Source organism: Heterocephalus glaber, unplaced genomic scaffold, assembly GCF_053883595.1.
Source record: "Heterocephalus glaber isolate CG9 unplaced genomic scaffold, H.glaber_assembly_v1.0 deba00001550, whole genome shotgun sequence".
NCBI lineage: Eukaryota > Metazoa > Chordata > Mammalia > Rodentia > Bathyergidae > Heterocephalus > Heterocephalus glaber.
In genome coordinates this window covers 4802428-4822302 of record NW_028258343.1, presented here as the reverse complement: position 1 = coordinate 4822302, position 19875 = coordinate 4802428, and the positions used below count along the sequence as shown (strand labels likewise).

Below are 19875 nucleotides of genomic sequence, written 5' to 3'. Positions count from 1 at the left end.
TAGATCTTGTAGTGTTAAGAAAATAAAGCTTAGCTGGCCGTGGTGGTGCATGCCTGTAATCCCAGCACTCAAGAGGCTAAGGTAGGAGGATTGCCATGGGTTTGAGGCCAGCCTGGGGTACATAGTGAGTTCAAGGCCAGCCTGAACCACATAACAAGACCCTGTTTCAAAAAGAAAGCTTAATGTTCAGTAGCTATCACTAGTATCTCAGCAACCAGCAACTGGCCCTGGGTTTCATAGGTGAATTAGTAATCTACTGGAAGTGGTCTGGGGCTCTGTACCCTAGCACATGCTTCAAGTGTTCTTTGTGGTTAGGTAACTGTCTGCCTGAGAAAGACTGAGTATGCATACAAATATGAATAATTAAGATTAAGAGGAAATTAAAAGAATCAGACTACTTTGTTGATGCTGAACCAATAAATTTCAAAATTTGGAGGTGATAAATGAGTCTCTAGGGAATTACCAGGTATTTTAGAAATAGAAAAACTAGTTTATTTCCAATAATAGAAAAGAACTCAGATACATATTAGCCCAGCCTGTAATCATAGTAAATGCTTTCAAATATTCATGGAACACATAGTTGTTGTTGATGTAGATTAGACCCAGGACTTTTGCACTGGCCTATGTCACCTGCCCTTTTTTATTTATTTAAATTTTGAAACAAAGTCTCAGTAAGTTGCCTAGACTAGGTTTAAACTTCTGGTCTTCCTGCCTCAGCCTCCCAGAGTGTAGGAATTACAGGCACACACTAGTGTCTGGTTAATTTCTGATCTATTTTAAATATTTCAGAACAGAGAAAAAAATAAGACTAGCTAGTTTGGCTTACAAAACCAGCATAATACCAATGCCAAAACTTAACAGATTGCATTTTTTTAAAGTTGGTTTAAAGATTGTGGTTAAAAATTTGAATTTGGAGAGAGATACACTGTGACTAAGTAAAATTCATCCCAAAAATGAAAAGATAGTTTCCTGTTAGGTACTCTATTAGTATACATATTAACAGAACAAAGAGAAAAAAAATATGATTTTAAAATTTTCTACCCAAAATGCACATGATAAAATTAACATCTGTTGGTAGGTTTTGAAAAATGGGAAACCAAAAATAAAACTCAGAAGTGTGAGAGTAACTGAGTAACATTAAAAGGTGTTGTAGAGTGTTAGCCAGTATCGTGCTTAATGACAGAAGACTAAAAATGATCTTGTTAAAGTTTGGAATGATATTATAAATAAATAGCCATCCCCCTAGTAAAATCTCTATTTATTCTGACAAATGAAACATTATTTGGAATATGACAACAGCCCAGAACATTGTAAATAAGGGGGAAATCATTGGTAGACTAACCCTATCACATATTTATTATCAAACTAAAATAATGTGTTTCATGGGCTGGGGATTTAGTTCAGTGGTTTCGCCACTTGCTGTGCAAGCACAAGGAACCGAGTTCGATCCCCAGCACCAAAAAAAAAAAATAATAATAATGTGTTACATATCCAAGAATAGCCATGCAGAACTGTAAAGGAGGAGTCAGAAATAACCATAACTTAGTTTTTCAAGATACTAGAAAAGGAAGATAAATAGGATCAGTAAATAAATAGGATAAAGAGAACTTGATTTTCACTCCAAAGTAAATTCCAGTTTAGTCAGACTTATATATCTTTAGTATTAGTCATAAATTATCCATAATAAAACATTTATAAAGACCTTGCAAATATAGCAAACCCAAAAGCCATAAAGGAGAAAAACGATACATCTGTACAAAAATTATAAAATTCTGTACTACTGTAAGAATGTAGTTGAAAAATAGATAAATTGAGAAATTTCGTGTACAAGATGAAGGAGCTTCTGCCTAAGTCTTCATCTGTTACCCCATACCTCCTCCCCGGCCCTGCCTTCACCTCCTTCCTGGCCTTTTCCTTCCTGTTGGAGCCACATATACATAATCAGCACAGAGTAAATGAATGAATGAATTCCATGACATTTGGAGGTCAGTATCCATAATATAAATAAAGCATCTTAAGATGAATAAAGACTCATTACTCATTTTAAAATCAGTAGAGGACAAGTTGGATAATTCACAGGAAAAGGAATAAATGCACATAGCTAACAAACTCAAACTTTTAATACATACAAATTTAAAAAGCAAGATTCTGGCTTTCCCTTGAACACCACCTCCTCCTTTCTAACCATTCCCTGGATATCTTCACCTGAATGTCAACTAACTACTGTGACTTTTCTTTTGGGATCTTCCTTGTATCTGCATATACCTGGCATGCTTTGATGCTTTGCTTTATCAGCAGAGGGTATCTAAGATACATAATGATCCCTCCAAAGGCAACAACAGGCAGAAAAGAGGAGAGGAAGACAGTGATCACAATAAAAATGCCTGCATGGCCTGCAAGGTTATGTAGCCTTTTGTTAATTTTTGTTAATTCTGCCTTCTTTTCTTCACAGTACCCTTAATGATATAACCTGCCTTTTAAAATTTCCTTTGCCCTTTTAAATTTCCAAAGAAGTGTATGTCCCTTCATAGCAAAACCAGCAGTTCTTACCAGTACTGATGATCAGTCAACAGACATGACTTTTCTTTCTGTGCATATAAAAATGGTTAGTAGTTTTGTAATAGCATTGTTTAAACATTGATAGGTGCTATTTTTATAGTTCGGTAAATACTTTTCTTCAGACTTAGTTCTACAACATCTCAAAAGGTACCTTACCTTGATTTGAATGTTACAAGAAAAAGAAGATAGCTTGAACCACTGGTGATAAATGCATAACTATTCATCCTGCAGCATGGTACCAGCACTCGTTCAAGCTGCCTAGAAGCAAGACATACAAATTACAGCCGCATCATGAACATGTTAAATATACAAGAATTTGTATTATTGGACAAGTGGCAGCGAAATATAGTGCTTATTTTAAGACAAATTCATAACGTGTATAATACAAATCCACCCCACTTTTTTGAGTATAGATACCACAATTTGAAATTATCTTTGTTGAGTCTGAACAGCAATAACTCATGAACAATTCAGTTGGCAAACAGAAGCATTCAGCAAAAATTTGCTTCCCTTCTCAAACGCCACATCAGGTGACAAACATGAATGCGGCCATCTTCCCAGAATCATGGAACAAATTGAGTTCGTGAACTGAGGCACCACTGTATTTACTTGTAGTATCCAATCCTGAGAGAATTGTTGGATGACTTAACTGATCAGTGTAGATCCTTAAAAGCTTTCATGGTTAGAAAAAGGAAGAGAACAAACAAAAACTTGTTTTAAAGAAAAGCCATGTAACCATATGAGTACAGTTAGGAAACTAGGAGCAAAAACTCCCACTTTTAATCTCACCTAATAAGATAGCTGGTAGAATTTTGATATAGTTTCCAAATTTGTGTTTTTGTGGTTAAGATTATGTATCTTTCTTAGCATATCTCCTTGACATTCTCCCATGTTGTTACATCATTTTATGACTATTGCTTTCAATAACTGCAGTATAGCTGATTGGCTGCATGGAACTGTTACATGCACAGTGCTTACGATAAAGAGTGTGAATGATATGTTGTTTCTAAAAAAAAAAAGCAACTTTGAAGGAAATAAAATTCTAATAAAACTGCTTCTTACGTAGATTTTGATCAACAGAACAACTTTCTTATTGTAAAACCAATGCCTTTTTGTTTTCAAGAACTAGAAATTGGTTGTCAGTTGAAAGTATTACATCACACATTAGATAAGTATTTTGGAGAAGTTACTATCAAGTTGGCTAGCTGCATAGTTTTGAGTGGAGAATTTTGGCATGAGTTTTAATGCTAACATTGTGCTCTCTTCCAGATTATGGAGCTTTGTGGTGCAACACGACTTGGTTATTTTGGGAGAAGTCAGTTCTACATTGCTTTGAAACTTGTAGCTGTTGCCCAGTCTGGGTTTCCATTAAGAGTAGAAAGTATAAATACAGGTAAATATGTAATAACACTGGTTATTGGAATGAAAAGTCTTCTAATTACAAATGACATTCAAGTCAGTAGAACTTTTGAGTCTTTTTGATATCACAGTGACATTTGTAGTGTTTAGGCAACAGGATGTAATTTCTCATAGAATAGTAGGTCTATTTTATATCTATTATAGCATAGAATATGTATATCATATATTTGATGATAGTGTATGTTCAGGTGGCAATTTTTCAGAATTTACTAACATTTCCTTAGAGTGTAGGTAATTTATCAAAGTTAGTGTTAAATTATAGTGAACATCTCTATATAGAGCTTCCTTATTTTTCTCTTTTCTAATATAATAAACTTATCTTGCCTGGGGCTTTTGAGGGGGAGGGGGAAAGCTATGGAGGCTCCATTTTTAAATTAGAAAGTATCAGTTAACCAAAACTTTCTGATTGATTGAGACACTGTTAAAATATTGGTAGATAGAAACCTATCTACAGGCATCTAACCACCTTACAAATGTTACCATGGATAATTTTTTTTCAATTATTTGGAGATTGCTTGATATGGAAGAAAGATATTCTATAAATACAGGTTTTTAAGTGTGGTAGTTTCTGTAGTTTTCATAGAGAAAAGGGAAAACTTGAGGTCTTCTATAATATCAGAATTTTTATATTTTTAAGCATTAGCTCAATTTTTTGGTCAGTTGGAAGTTTTGTTGACCTCTGATTAGCCACATTGTTCTAGTGTGAGAGTTTTTTTCAGGTAATTTTGAATTCTTACATATAAAATAAATAAGCTTAATAGTTTCCCTCTTTTATGTGGAGGTTGTAGAGGGAGATGAAGGAGGAGGCAGGGACGTACCTCAGTGGGAGAGTGCTTGCATATCATGCAAGAGGTCCTAGTGCCCAGTAGCAGTTGAGGGAAGGGAGAGAACTGGTTAGTAGAGGGAAGTATACTTTCCCCTGAAAATGACCAGGTACATTCTGAAAGTCCCATTATGAAAATGTCTAAATTGACTAGTCTCTTACTTACTGATATATTCTGTTTTACTGACTGCTCTAAATTACTCTAGAGATCCAGTATGAGCAAAAGCACCCTAGCCCCAGGGGTCTGACTCTCCTTGGTTCACATCTTGTCAGGTATAACTAGGTGCCCTTGGCAATCTTAAAGCTTTGGTTTTGGTTTTGGTTTTTTAAAATCTGTAAATAGGAACTTTCAAGATTGATGTGATTATGAGACGAGATGAGTATAAAGTAGCAAACATAGGTTTAGACATTCAGTGGGCATTTAATATAGATATCATTATCACAGCCCTTAGAAGAGAATCTGATTTTAATACTTTCTAGGAAAGAGTCTCCCTAAATAATTTATGGGAAATAATGACCTGAATGTTGTAGTGAAAAGTGCTTTGTGTCTGTTGTTTCTGTGTCAGTTTTTGCAAAAATTCTAATATCTAATTCTGCTCTTATCACTTTTTAATATGTATGTCCTTTTTTATTTTAACATAATACAAGTTGAGCATTCCTAATAAGAGATCCAAAATCTAAAACTTTTTTGAGCACCAGCACGATGTCCAAATGAGATTTTGGAACATTTCAGATTTGGAGTTTTTGGTGTAGGAGTGCTCAACATGTAAAGTCTGTATACAAACATTCCAAAATCCGAAAAACTCAGAGATCTGAAATATTTCTCATCCTTAGTATTTTGAGTAAAGAATACTCAACCTATAATTATTTTTGTGATTAACAGTAAAAGATCTTCCTCTGCCAAGATTCGTTGCTTCAAAGAATGAACAAGAATCTCGCCATGCAGCCTCATATTCTTCAGATTCTGAAAATCAAGGATCTTATTCTGGTGTGATTCCCCCTCCACCTGGCAGGGGACAAGTGAAAAAGGGATCCATAAGCCATGATACGGTTCAGCCTCGAGCATCTGCAGATCAACAGGTAATCACATGCCTGGAAATGTTATCAGTTGATGCCCTATGTAGATGTTTGCCCTAATTTATTAATAATTTGTAAGTTAATTAAATGTAAATACTGCAAATTTAATATAATAATTAAAATGTCTCCTTAAAATTGAAATTTTAAAATAGTAATATTGTTTCTAGGAGCCTGCATCCCCAATAGTTTCACCACAGCAGTCACCACCAACTTCTCCACACACATGGAGGAAACACAACCGTCATTCCAGCGGGGGGAACAGTGAGAGGCCTCTTGCAGGACCTGGGCCATTTTGGTCTCCTTTTGGTGAAGCGCAATCGGGTATGTAGAGGTTCTTTAGAAATGCTAGCTATTTAGGACTGTAAATTGAAGGAAACTTGGTAATATTCTTTTAAGAGTTACCTCCAAGACAATTTTTAATTGAGTTAATTAAATAGAAGCAAAAATCAGTTATGAGGATTTGTACAAGATATATACTTTCAAAAGTAGTGATTACGTTTACTTATATCTGTGATGCTTAGACAAAGGCTTATGGATACCATATCCTGTGAAGGTGAAATGAGTGACTATTTCCCAGAATAAGTATTAACAAAGCATAAAACAACTAAAAAGTTTTAAATAAGGTGTAATTTTTAATTGAACAGAAGAGGTTGCATTTGGAAATTGTTGCATTTCTTGAAAATTAAAGTTTGAAAGAACTTTTATATTATATGTGGTAGTTTGTTGCAGTCCTAAATTCAAATTTAATAACTAATGTTTTCTCCAACGTGAGTCAGTATGTTCACCTGTTCTCCTTTTAGGTTCTTCTGCTGGTGATGCAGTGTGGTCTGGGCACTCTCCACCTCCCCCTCAAGAAAACTGGGTCAGTTTTGCAGATACTCCACCAACCAGTAGTCTTTTAACCATGCATCCTGCTTCTGTCCAGGTGTGACATTTTATTGGTATTGCATTTTTATTTGCTTCATTCAGAGTATTGCTGCAGTCATTGTTTTTATATTTTGCTGTTGCAGATTTTATAAATGCAAGTTCATTCTTATTTTTAAAAATCTAGAACTCCTTTCTGTGCCATTATTTTTAAGTCTGTTGTCACTGGAATGTTTCACTAAAGGTTTGGCTGACTTTAGTTCTGTTTCTAATTCCCTAATGAAGTTTTGAAAGGTTTCTGCATCTGAGAATATATTTGCTTGGCTTTCTTAGCACATTTTTCATAACTTTCTGTTGCTTACATAATTGCTGTCATTCTACATGTTTATATAATCATTGTGCAAAAACATATCCAATAACCTGACATATAATAAATATATGAATTGCTGATAACTTCATTTTAAATATCCACAAAAAAGTAAGATTTACTTTTAAGGATAAGTAACCTAGCAATCTTGGTCCATGTAGTCATATAGATAGATACTGTACTGAGGAGAAAAATGTTTCATTGCAGGACCAGACAACAGTACGAACTGTAGCCTCAGCTACAACTGCCAATGAAATTCGTAGGCAATCCAGTAGTTATGATGATCCCTGGAAAATAACAGATGAACAAAGACAGTATTATATAAATCAGTTTAAAACCATTCAGCCTGATCTAAACGGATTTATTCCAGGTGAGTTGTTGAAAACAGAAGTTCTTCTAGATGAGACAGGACAGAGTCTCAACTTCATAATCTCAAAAACATTGTTTTATTGCTCCTAGATTATAATTACAGAAAATCATTAATTCTCAAGATAATTGTCTAAAAAGAGTTTGTAATCACTGGAGACCAAAACCATGATGTATTCACGTTATAAAGTTATTTTTTCCATTGAAAGAAAAGTCTTGAGACTTTTACCACAAGTTCTATTCTTGTTCTCTACGTTTAGAATAACATTAAACAACACTGTTTTAATATTTCAGGATCTGCAGCTAAAGAGTTTTTTACAAAATCAAAACTTCCTATTCTTGAACTTTCTCATATTTGGTAAGTTTGGTATATCATTAGTTGGGTAATGTGAGTTGTTTCAGAGGAGTTTGCAGCAGGCAGATTTTAGAACCTGAAATATAAACTGACACTCATGTCTATAGAAATGTTCTCATAGAACTCGGTATGGCCTTACAGCAGTTAGTTCTCTCTAGGAAAGAAGTAAGAGATGCCAGTACAGAAGTTCCTTGTACGCTCTCCCAAGTCAAGTTCTGAATTTAAGAAAAGCACTTAGCTCCCATGGTAAACATGGATTAAGACTTTCAGGATAGCTGTCATGTAATTGGAATTGGCCATTGGAACACAAATTACAATCACAAATTACTTTTAAAAAACAATTATCAGAGGGCCAGGGATTTAGCTCAGTGGTGCAGGCACCTGCCTCACAAGCGCAAGGTCCCGAGTTTGATTCCTGGGACACCCCCCCCCCCAAAAAAAACACAATTATCAGATAAACTTTGTATCAGTGTTCTCTATGTTCTAAATTATTTTGGTAATAGGCTTTACTAGCATAGTGTACTGTAGTAAGAGGTAGGTAGATAATGCTTAAAATTTAAAAGTCAAGAACTGGAAATATATGCATCCTTTTATAGTTTAAGGCCATGAATTAAAAAATGGTTACCTTGCATCTAGAAAAAGACAGGGATAGCAGAATGGGGAAGCTATAGTTTGTATCAAACCTTTCTGTGCTTTCATGTGCATATGTGAACTTTGATAGCAATAAAAACAATACTTTAAATAATTTCCATGACTTTATTTCATAAACCTTCCTTCAAATATCTATTCCTAAAATGCATATGGGTTAAAAGCTATTTTTTGTTAACCTTAATTATTAGGGACGTTTTTGGTCATTTTATTATGAGAATTTCAACTGTATAGCAAAGTTGAAAAAAATCATACCACAAGCAACCAGATGACACCATCTAGATTCTGCAGTTAACATTTTGATGTATTTACTTTATTCCATATCTTTTCTTTAATGAGATTTTTAAAACTTGTGATTTTTTTGTACTTTCTTGAGGAATATACTTACCTTTCTTCTTTGAGAAATAAAGGAATCCAAAGCAGAATGTGGTTATATTCATAATAAGTTTGTCTTCTAGGGAACTCTCAGACTTTGATAAAGATGGGGCATTGACACTGGATGAGTTTTGTGCTGCCTTTCATCTGGTGGTTGCTAGGAAGAATGGCTATGACTTACCAGAAAAGCTTCCTGAAAGTTTAATGCCCAAACTGATTGATTTGGAAGATGCAGCAGGTAAGATTGGAAGGTAAAGGTTGCTGGTTATATGCCTTGATAAACATAATTCTTGATTCTGAAAATCAAATAAAGATAGATATTAAAGTTTAGCTTAATGCTTAGATATTTCATCAGAAGCACATAGATTTGCCATTAGAATAAGCTGAATAGACCAAACTTGGGGTTTTTTTCCAGTCAACCTTTAAAAACGTACAGTATACTGGGAAGCTGAGGCAGGAGGATCTCAACTTTGAGTGCATCCTGGGCAACCTAGTGACTTAGGGAAATCGTCTCTCAAAATTGAAAGAGCTGGGCCGAGAGAAGGAAAGAGAAAAGAGGAAAAAATTGAAAGAGCTAGGGATATAGTTCAGTTGAAAAAATTGGGCCTTGGGACTGGGGAAGGAAGGAAGGAAGGAAAAAAAGAATTGAAGGAGCTGGGGATATAGTTCAGTTGAAAAATTGGGCCTTGGGACTGGGAATGTAGCTCTGTGGACTTGCATAGCATCACTATGCCCTAGGTTTCAGCCCCATACTGCCAAAAGGGAGAAAAAAAATTGGAGGCCTTCTGTCTAGAGTTTTCATAGATGGTAAGCCTTTGAAAACTGATAACTTATTAATGTAAGGAAATTATTTAGGTCAAGTTTAATCTTCTGTGTTTTCTGGAGGCTTGTCAGTTTCTGTCATAAGTTGCATTCCGGTAGATGAACCTGGCTTTTGCCTGTACTGGTGCTCTTTTTCCTTTAAATAAAATCAGTTCCTTTGTAAATTTCATGAACTGCTTGAATTATCAGGCTGATTGCTCAGAAAGAACTTCTTTTCTGGGCATTTATTATTTTGTCTAATTTTGTACCTACTACTTAGTATAGCAAAGAGAGACTGGTATTTTCTTGGCACATGTCTTCAGGCTGTTGCTCTAATTTTAAAGGTGTCACAGACTCAGATAATTTTTCCCTTCCCAACGTAATAAATGGTTTTCTGATTAAATTTATTGTAAACAGGGCCAGGGATTTAGCTCAGTGGTTCTGCTTCCTGCCTCGCAAGTGCAAAGACCCAAGTTCCATCCCTGGTACCAAAAAAAAAACCCACCTAAATTTATTGTAAACATTTGAGTTGTTGGATTCAGATTTGGTTTTTGTCTATTTATAATGATAAATTTTGAAATTCTGTTAATTTTGGAGTGGAGTAGTCAATATATTTTTTATTCCACTTGTCATAAATCTGAGATTCATTTGACACCAAGTCCCGTGAATATAAAAATTAATCCCATTTCATTTTGGGTCAGTCACTGTCTGTAAAACTCATTATAAATATGTGTTTTTAGAAGTTGACTGTTAAATGAGAATATCCAAATATGGTTTTTTTGTTTTCATTTTTATTTTGACTGATGGTGGAATTTATTTTAAAGATCCTCTCTGTGGAACCTTTTTCACTTTTGACAGAAGTAGCTTCTTTGATCTCTTACAGTATCTTCTACATGCTGTTTATGATAAGACATATTACACTGTATCCTATTTCTTCCCTTAGCCTTTTCTACTAATGTCCTTTGAGCTCTTTGGGGGAAAAGGATGTATCACATTCATTATAGCATTCTCATGATCAAGCACTTTGCCAGGCACATATTAAATTGCTCAGTAAACAATTATAGGCTGAAATAATGTTAAATGTGTATGATTTTCAAAATAAGGTTTTTGGAGCATTTTTCTACCTTTGAGAATGTAGCCGTTTATCATCTTAGGTTTATAATGGTGAGGCATACTAAAATATTACCTCTAGAAGTATCCTGTACTCAAAATTTCAACCTCTTAAGGGCTCAAAATGTAGCTCAGTGGTACAGCTCTTGCCTAGCTGTTGGAGGCTCTGGGTTCAATCCCCAGTTGATTGCCTAGAAGCAAATAGGTAGTAACAGTAGTGACTTAAGCTTGCTTTTTTTTGCAAATATGGATAGAGTAAATATGTAGTTTTTCCAATGTCATTTGAATAGGTTTATGGGATTAAATAGCAGATAAAATAGAACAATTTAGACTCATGGATCAGTAGAAGTACTTATGTAGACCTGAGTTAAAATATTTAATATATAATACCAGCATTGAATTTGTCATATTAAAGTAAATAGAAATGGAAACTTGTTTTTTGTTGTTTTACACAAGAAAGAATGCTAAACTTCATCTGCCAGTGACAGCTTCTAAAGTTGAGTTTAAGGAAAAATGTTTATCTTTTAATAATGTTTATCTTCTTAAAAAAATTAAGGTGACCTACTAGCCTACTACATAACTGTACTTTGAGAAAAAACATGTCAAGTTAATGCACATCTTAAATTCTGTAGACTACAGAGTCTTGTCCTTTGTAGCACAGTTGCAATTTTATATACATCATTGTGTTTTTTTTGATACATCTGTCTTTTGCTCTCTTGAATGTGGCTAGAGGCTTCTGGGAAAGTAGTAAGTGGATTGTTTTTGTTCATTATGCTAATACTTAGTAGGACACTGATTGCATACATAGGTAGATGTTCACATTTTTGAAATGACTAAATGACTGAGCAAGCGGTTTTTAACTGCTTTCTGTCTCCACACTACTGCACTCATAGGAGCAGTTCAGCAATCTCTTTGAGATCCTGCAAGAAGGAAAGAAGTGTATTACCTATTTGTGTCTACTTCATAGTCATTCGTATACACAGTAAATGTAGGCATATGTTTCATTGTTGTTCCTAAGATTTGTAACATAGATCCCTCAAAGTCTAAGCAATACTTCTATCATGAATATTTTTAAAAGTCAGAGAATAGAAGGCACTGAAGTCTTTACATGGACGGTTTACTAGAAATCCAGACTTCGAACTACCTTTGTACAAATTAGTCACTGTTAAGAGCTCCTTTTATACTCATTTAAAAATTGACATAATAGCCTACATGCAGAGAGATGTATGTTTGTATATGAGTGTAATTATATTATAAATGTTTGACTTTTTTCCTTATAGTATTGGGCAGACATCTTTTTACTTCATCACATACAGAGTTGTCACCTTTATCATATAAGATATTCCATAAAATGCTGTACCTTAATTTAACTCATTGCTTATAGATGAATATTTTGGATTTTGTTTTTAATTTTCTTTTTTGCTTTACCTTTACAACAGTACTGCAGTGAATATGCTTAGACATTTATCTTTGTTCTGTACAAGTTAACCATTGCAGTACATTCCACTCATGGAATTACTTCTCAAACCTCCTCCCAGCCCACACAGACACACGCACACACACACATACACACACAAACAGGCACACACACGGACTCTTTAACAATAATGTCGTTTCTTTCCTGAGAAAGTTAGATATTACAGCTGAAAAATCAATACAATTGAATGATAAATACTGAAAGATTCACCATTAATGAAATTTGTTGCAGTAATTAGAACTCAAATCCTGGCCAAGATATTGACAAACAAAGCTGGCTAATACTTGAAGAAAAAATATTCTATGAGGATTATGACAGGCCTTTAAAAGATTATGATTTCAATATCAGTGGGTTAGTAAGAGTCCATGGGAGTAATTAGTTCAGTCTTTCAATTCAGTCTTTCATAATTTTTTGCAGAAGTCACCATTTTTCTTTGTGTTGTGAAAGTGAAAAATAAATGGTGTCTGTGTCCTGTAAGAGACTTTATGGTACTGGAAGCCTTATCTTCTTGCTTGGGACTATATCCTGAGAGCCTGGAATCTTATGGGCACTGTGTAAATGTTCACTGGCTCAATTAGTGATTTGGAATTTAGCCATCAAATCACACTCACAGAATGAACATCTTTTCATTCTTCTTTATACTCATTTCCACAGTTTTCTTTGTTTTTAAGATAAAGCCCTAACTGAATTGTTTTTTTCTCATTATGAAATTCTAGTCTTTTATTTTAAGTGGTTTAATTTAAATGGGCTTTTCCCAATTTTAGATGTCCTTGGATAATAGGAACCTCTGCTATATCCATAAGTGTAGTCTTTGAAGTATAGTGACTGAGTCAAATAGTAGATGCCGTCAAGATTTATCAGTACCATAAAAAGTAGTAGGTATAAATAGAATTTCAGGGAATTTCTTTTCAAATGTTATTAGGACACATCTTTTCATATTTAAAAAGAAACAAAAACTTGGTTTTTAAATCAAACCTGCTAAACCTATATACAGTCAGGTATAACTCGGTCCATGAATTTAGTTCTCTCCATGTTTCTGGTCACGAACATAACTGGACAAGAACTGTATCAAATTCCCCCATATGGGGAATGTTAGCATTGAACCTAACAGACAGAATTTCATATATAGAAGATAAGATTGCAATCAGTACCAGGAAAAGAAAAATTTCTTTAAAAGTGTAAGGGACCATGAGAAATCAATCCAGCAGCTGCTAGATGCTGCAAAGAAAAATAACGTAAGACTGATCAGAGTCAATAAAGAAAGAGGAGAGAGTGCAGACGACATAAAAAAACTGTTCACAGAAGTGATGACAGAAAACTTTCCAAGCAGGGGAAAAGAACTTGACATATAGATAAGTGAGGCATGTAGGACTCCAACTAGCCTTGATCAAAAAAAAAAAATTTACACATAGGCATATAATAGTTAGGATTCCAGAAACCCAAGAGAAGAACAAAATTCTACAAGCAGTTAGAGAAAAGAAACAAATCCCATACAAAGGAAAGCCCATCAGAATCACAGCAGACTTCTCACTGCAAACTCTCAAGGCAAGAAGAGCTTGGAGTGACATATTCCAAGCCCTAAAGGAAAACAGCCTCCAACCCAAATTGATGTACCCTGCAAAACTGTCTTTCAAAACTGATGGAGAAATAAGATACTTTCATGAAAAAGAGCACCTGAGGAACTTCATGAATACCAAACTAGCAATCCAAAATCTTCTAGACAGTATCCTAGGAAAAGACGAGGATCACAACCCCAGGAAGCACAGCAGAATGAATCCATTGGGTGTGACAAATTAAATGCAAAGGGGGAGAATCCAACAAAAAGAAAAAGTCATGGCAATGGTAAGTCAATATATATCAGTTATAACTATTAATATTAATGGTCTCAATTCACCAAACAAAAGAAATAGACTGGCACAATGGGTCAAGAAGCAAGATCCAATATGCTGCATACAAGAAACACTTATTTCAAAAAGAAACTCATAGACTGAAAGTTAAAGGGTGGGAAACAATATTCCACACAACTGGAACGTGACAAAAAGCAGGAGTAGCTATCCTCTGCAGATCAAGTAGATTTCAAACCAACACTGATTAAGAGACAAAGAAGGACACTACATCCCTGTAAAGGGAACAACCCAAGACAAAGAGATAACAATCATAAATATATATGCACCAGATATTAGTGTGCCCAGCTATATACAACAAATACTAATGGACTTGAAAAATCATATAAGCACTAATACAATAGTAGTGCAGGATCTCAATACCCTACTGTCACAAATAGATCAGCTAGACAAAAAATAAGGAAATACTAGAACTCAGTCAAACTCTTGAACAAATGAACTTAACAGATGTTTACAAAGTATTCCAACCCACAAAATCAGAATACATATTCTTCTCAGCTACACATGGGTTTTCTGCAAAATAGACCACATACTTGCTCCTAGAACATATTTAAATAAGTGCAGAAGACCTGAAGTTATCCCTTGTATATCATCAGACCATAGTGTGCTGAAATTGGAGATCAGTAGCAAAAGAAACCACAAAAATTTTGTAAACACATGGAAACTGAACAACACACTTATGAATAACCAATGGGTCACAGAGGAAATTAAAGAAGAAATCAGAAAGTTCCTTCCATTAAATAACAATGACAGTACAACATATTGGAATCTATGGGATACAATGAAAGCAGTCTTACAAGGGAAATTCATAACAGTGAATGCACATGTTAGGAAAACAGAGCAAGCCCAGTTAAACAGCCTGATGCTGAACCTCAAGCTTTTAGAAAAAGAAGAGCAGGACAAACCCATAGCTCATACAAGGCAGGAAATTATAAAGATCAGAGGACAAATCAATGCAATGGAGACTAAGAGAATGATACAAAAAATCAGTGAAGCCAAGAGTTGGTTTTTCGAAAGAATAAACAAATTGACAAACCCTTAGCCAACCTTATCAGAGAAAGGAAAGAAGTGTCCCACCATTCCCAACCCAGAGGAAAGGTCTTTTGGGCTACTGTCCATCCTGCCATTCGCGGCCTAAAGGAAAGGGCTTTTGGCCCGCCCTCTGTCCCACCGCTCCAGGCCCAGAGGAAGGGGCTTCCCGGCCACCATCTGTCCCGCCACTTCCAGCCTAGAGGAAAGGGCTGTTGGGCCGCCCTCCGCCCCACCGCTCCTGGGCAAGAGGTAGGGGCTTCTGAGCCGCTGTCCCACTGCTCCTGGTCCAGAGGAAGGGGCTTCCCAGCCACCATCCTTCCCACTGCTCCAAGCCCAGAGGAAAGGGCTTCTGGGCCGCCATCCATCCCACCATTCCCAGCCCAGAAGAAGGGGCTTTTGGGCCGCCTTCTGTCCTGCCGCTCCCGGCCCCTGTCCCACCTCTCCCAGCTCAGAGGAGGTGGGCTGCGCGGGCGCCAATAGCACCACCCTGGCCCCCCCAGTCGAAATGAGAAAACATGTAAATAAGTCTAAAAACCAGACTTCCAGATCACCTAGAGCAACCCCAAAGGGAAATGAGATGGAACACTCTGATACTGAACCACCTGGACCCACTGAACTGGCAACAAAAGGGGATCTGGAAAAAATGAAATCAGAAATAATTTCTTAGACAACAGGAGAGATTGTGCTCCTAGTGCAAGACATGATTAATAAATCTGGAGAGGAGCTGAGGAACATGATGGAATCCCAACATAGGAAACAAATGGAATTCATAAAACAGATGCAAATAGATTTCCAGGACATGAAAAACTCCATTGAAAGTGTACACAGCAGAATGAGCCAATGTGAGGACAGAATTTCAGATATAGAAGATAAGATTGCAATTAATGACCAGGAAAAGAAAAATTGCTTCAAAATTGTAAGGGAACATGAGAAATCAATCCAGCAGCTGCTAGATGATGCAAAGAAGAATGACATAAGACTGATTGGAGTCAATGAAGAAACAAGAGAGAGTGGAGATGACATAAAAAATCTCTTCCCAGAAATAATGGCAGAAAACTTCCCAAGCAGGGGAAAAGAACTTGACATACAGGTAAGTGAGACATACAGGACTCCAAATAGCCTTGATCAAAATAATCTACACATAGGCACATAATTGTTAAGATTACAGAAACTCAGCAGAAGAACAAAGTTCTCCAAGCAGTTAGAGAAAAGAAACAAATCACATACAAAGGAAAGCCCACCAGAATCACAGCAGACTTCTCAACACAAACCATCAAGGCAAGAAGAGCTTGGAGTGACCTATTCCAAGCCCTAAAAGAAAACAGCCTCCAACCCAGATTGATGTACCCTGCAAAACTATCTTTCAAAATGGATGGAAAAATAAGATACTTTCATGACAAAGAGCACCTTAGGAACTTCGTGAATACCAAACCAGCACTCCAAAGAATTTTACACAATATCCTAGGAACAGACATTGAGGATCACAACCCCAGGAAGCAAAGCAGAATGAACCCATCTGGCATGACAAGAAATTAAATGGAAAGGGGGAGAACCCAACAAAAAGAAAAAGTCATGGCAATGACAAGTCAATACATTTCAGTTATAACCATCAATGTTAATGGTCTCAATTCACCAATCAAAAAAAATAGACTGGCAGAATGGGTCAAGAAGCAAAATCCAACAATATGCTGCATCCAAGAAACACACTTAATTCAAAAGGAAACTCATAGACTGACAGTTAAAGGGTGGAAAACAATACTGCATGCGACAGGAACCCGAAAAAAGCAAGAGTAGCTATCCTCTTTGCAGATCAAGTGGATTTCAAACGCACACTGATTAAGAGAAACAAAGAAGGCCATTACAGTCTTGTAAAGGGAAGAATCCAAGAGGAAGAGATGACAGTCATAAATATCTATGCACCAAACACTAGTGCACCCAACTATATAAAACAAATACTAACGGACATGAAAAGTCATATACGCACTAATACAATTGTAGTGGGGGACCTCAACACCCCACTGTCACAAATAGATAGATCAACTAGACTAAAAATAAGTAATGAAATACTAGAACTCAATCGAACTCTTGAACAAATGAACTTAACATGTTTACAGAGTCTTCCACCCCACAAAATCAGAATACACATTCTTCTCAGCTGCACATGGGTCATTCTCCAAAATAGACCACATACTCACACATAGAACATGTTTAAGTAAGTGCAAAGGAAGTGAAGTTATCCCCTGTATATTATCAGACCATAGTGAGATGAAATTGGAGATCCATAGCAAAAGTATCTTGAAAAATTTCATAAACACGTGGAAATTGAACAACACACTTCGAATAACCAATGGGTCACAGAGGAAATTAAGGAAGAAATCAGACAGTTCCTTCAATTAAATAAAAATGCCAGTACAACATATTGGAATCTATGGGACACAATGAAAGCAGTCTTATGAGGCAAATTCATAGCTGTGAATACTCATATTAGGAAAACAGAACAAGCCCTATTAAACAACCTGATGCTGAACCTCAAGCTTCTAGAAAAAGAAGAGCAGGACAACCCCAAAGCTCATACAAGGCAGGAAATGATAAAGATCAGAGGAGAAATCAATGCAATGGAGACTAAGAGAACGATACAAACAATCAGTGAAGCCAAGAGTTGGTTCTTGGAAAGAATCAACAAAATTGACAAACCTTTAGCCAACCTTGTCAGAAAAAGGAAAGAAAAGGCCCAAATCCATGCAATTAGGAATGAAGAGGGTGAAATTACAACAGACCCAGCAGAAATCCAGAGGATCATCAATACCTACTTCCAGAACCTATACACGAACAAGATGGACAACACAGAAGAAATGGAGAGATTCCTAGATACATATGAATTACCAAAGTTGAACAAAGAAGACCTAAAAATTCTGAACAACCCAATATCAACCAATGAAATTGAAAATATAATTAAAAACTTATCAACTAAGAAAAGCCCGGGCCCTGATGGCTTCACTGCTGAATTCTACAAGACATTTAGAGAGGAACTGCTGCCACTACAGTTTAAACTCTTCAATGAAATTGAAAGGGAAGCAATACTCCCAAATTCATTCCTGGAAGCAAGCATCACCTTGATCCCCAAAGCAGAGAAGGACCCAACTGAAAAAGAGAACTATAGGCCAATCTCACTAATGAACATAGATGTAAAACTCCTTACTAAGATACTGACAAATAGCATGCAGAAGATCATCAAGAAGATCATACACCCTGATCAAGTGGGATTCATCCCAGGGATGCAGGGATGGTTCAACATATGCAAATCAATCAATGTAATACACTATATCAATAGAACCAAGGACAAAAACCATATGATTATCTCCATAGACACAGAGAAAGCATTTGACAAAATCCAGCATGCATTTATGATAAAAACCCTACAAAAAATTGGAATAGATGGTCTCTACCTCAATCTGATAGAAGCCATCTCTGAAAAACCAACAGCCAATATCATACTAAATGGTCAAAAACTGAAATCCTTCACAGTAAAATCAGGAACAAGACAAGGATGTCCACTATCACCACTCTTATTCAATATAGTTTTGGAAACAGCCATGGCAATTAGACAAGAGAAAGAAATAAAAGGAATAAAGATAGGAAATGAAGTCAAATTGTCATTATTTGCAGATGACATGATACTCTATATAGAAGACCCCAAGAACTCCACCAAAAGTCTTCTAGACTTAATACCCAAATTTAGTAGAGTAGCTGGTTACAAGGTCAACACACAAAAATCAATAGCTTTCCTCTACACGAATGACAGACTCACTGAGAGCGAAATAGCGCATGTAATTCCTTTCACAATAGCATCTAAAAAACTGAAATACCTAGGAATCAACCTAATAAAAGAAATCAAAGACCTCTTCTCTGAAAACTATAGCACTCTGAAAAGAGAGATTGAACATGATATCACAAAATGGATAGACATCCCCTGCTCCTGGGTAGCAAGGATTAATGTAGTGAAAATGGCCATACTTCCAAAACTGCTTTATAGATTCAATGCAATTCCAATTGAGTTCCCAGCAGCAGACTTCATGGACCTTGAGAAAAAAATCCAAAAACTCATTTGGAACAAGAAGAGACCCAGAATAGCAAAAGCAATTCTAGGTAACAGAGACAGGGCAGGGGGTATCACAATCCCCAACCTGCAACTATACTACAAAGCTACTATGATAAAAACAGCATGGTACTGGCAAAGAAACAGACTTGAGGACCAGTGGAACAGATTAGAAGATGCAGAAACAACACGAGACACACTCAGCCACCTCATCTTGGAGAAAGGAGCCAAACACCCTCACTAGAGGAAACATAGCCTCTTTAGTAAAAGGTGCTGGAGAAATTGGGTTTCAACTTGCCAAAGATTAAAGCTAGAGCTATATCTCTCACCAGGCACTAAACTAAAATCAAAATGGATGAAAGATCTAAATAGTAAAACAAATGCTGAACCGGCTGGAACAGAGTTTAGGTAGAACCTTTGAAGACATTGGTTTAGGAAAAGGTTTTATGAACACAACCCCAGTTGCCCATGAACTAACAGAAACAATCAACAAGTGGGATCTCTTCTTACTAAACAGCTTCTGCACAGCAAGAGAAACCACCAACAGAGTGAAGAAACAACCTAGAATGTGGGAAAAAATTTTCACCTGCTGTTCCTCAGAC

The 19875-nt window shown here is 36.1% G+C and overlaps 1 protein-coding gene across 12 annotated transcripts in view; it reads left to right on the top strand.

Annotated features, from left to right (window-relative positions):
• Nucleotides 1-19875, top strand: part of Reps1 (RALBP1 associated Eps domain containing 1) — an 86994-nt gene that overhangs the window by 32391 nt on the left and 34728 nt on the right. For 8 of the 12 annotated variants that reach the window (XM_004846062.3, XM_004846061.3, XM_087190243.1 and 5 more), the window contains 7 exons: nucleotides 3829-3952; nucleotides 5685-5881; nucleotides 6046-6199; nucleotides 6679-6803; nucleotides 7317-7479; nucleotides 7770-7833; nucleotides 8937-9091. In XM_004846062.3, the coding sequence (XP_004846119.1) occupies nucleotides 3829-3952; nucleotides 5685-5881; nucleotides 6046-6199; nucleotides 6679-6803; nucleotides 7317-7479; nucleotides 7770-7833; nucleotides 8937-9091 (982 nt within the window). Of the gene's footprint in view, nucleotides 1-3828; nucleotides 3953-5684; nucleotides 5882-6045; nucleotides 6200-6678; nucleotides 6804-7316; nucleotides 7480-7769; nucleotides 7834-8936; nucleotides 9092-19875 lie in introns of those variants that run through there. The other 4 variants (XM_087190246.1, XM_087190245.1, XM_087190244.1 and 1 more) reach the window with 1 other exon arrangement.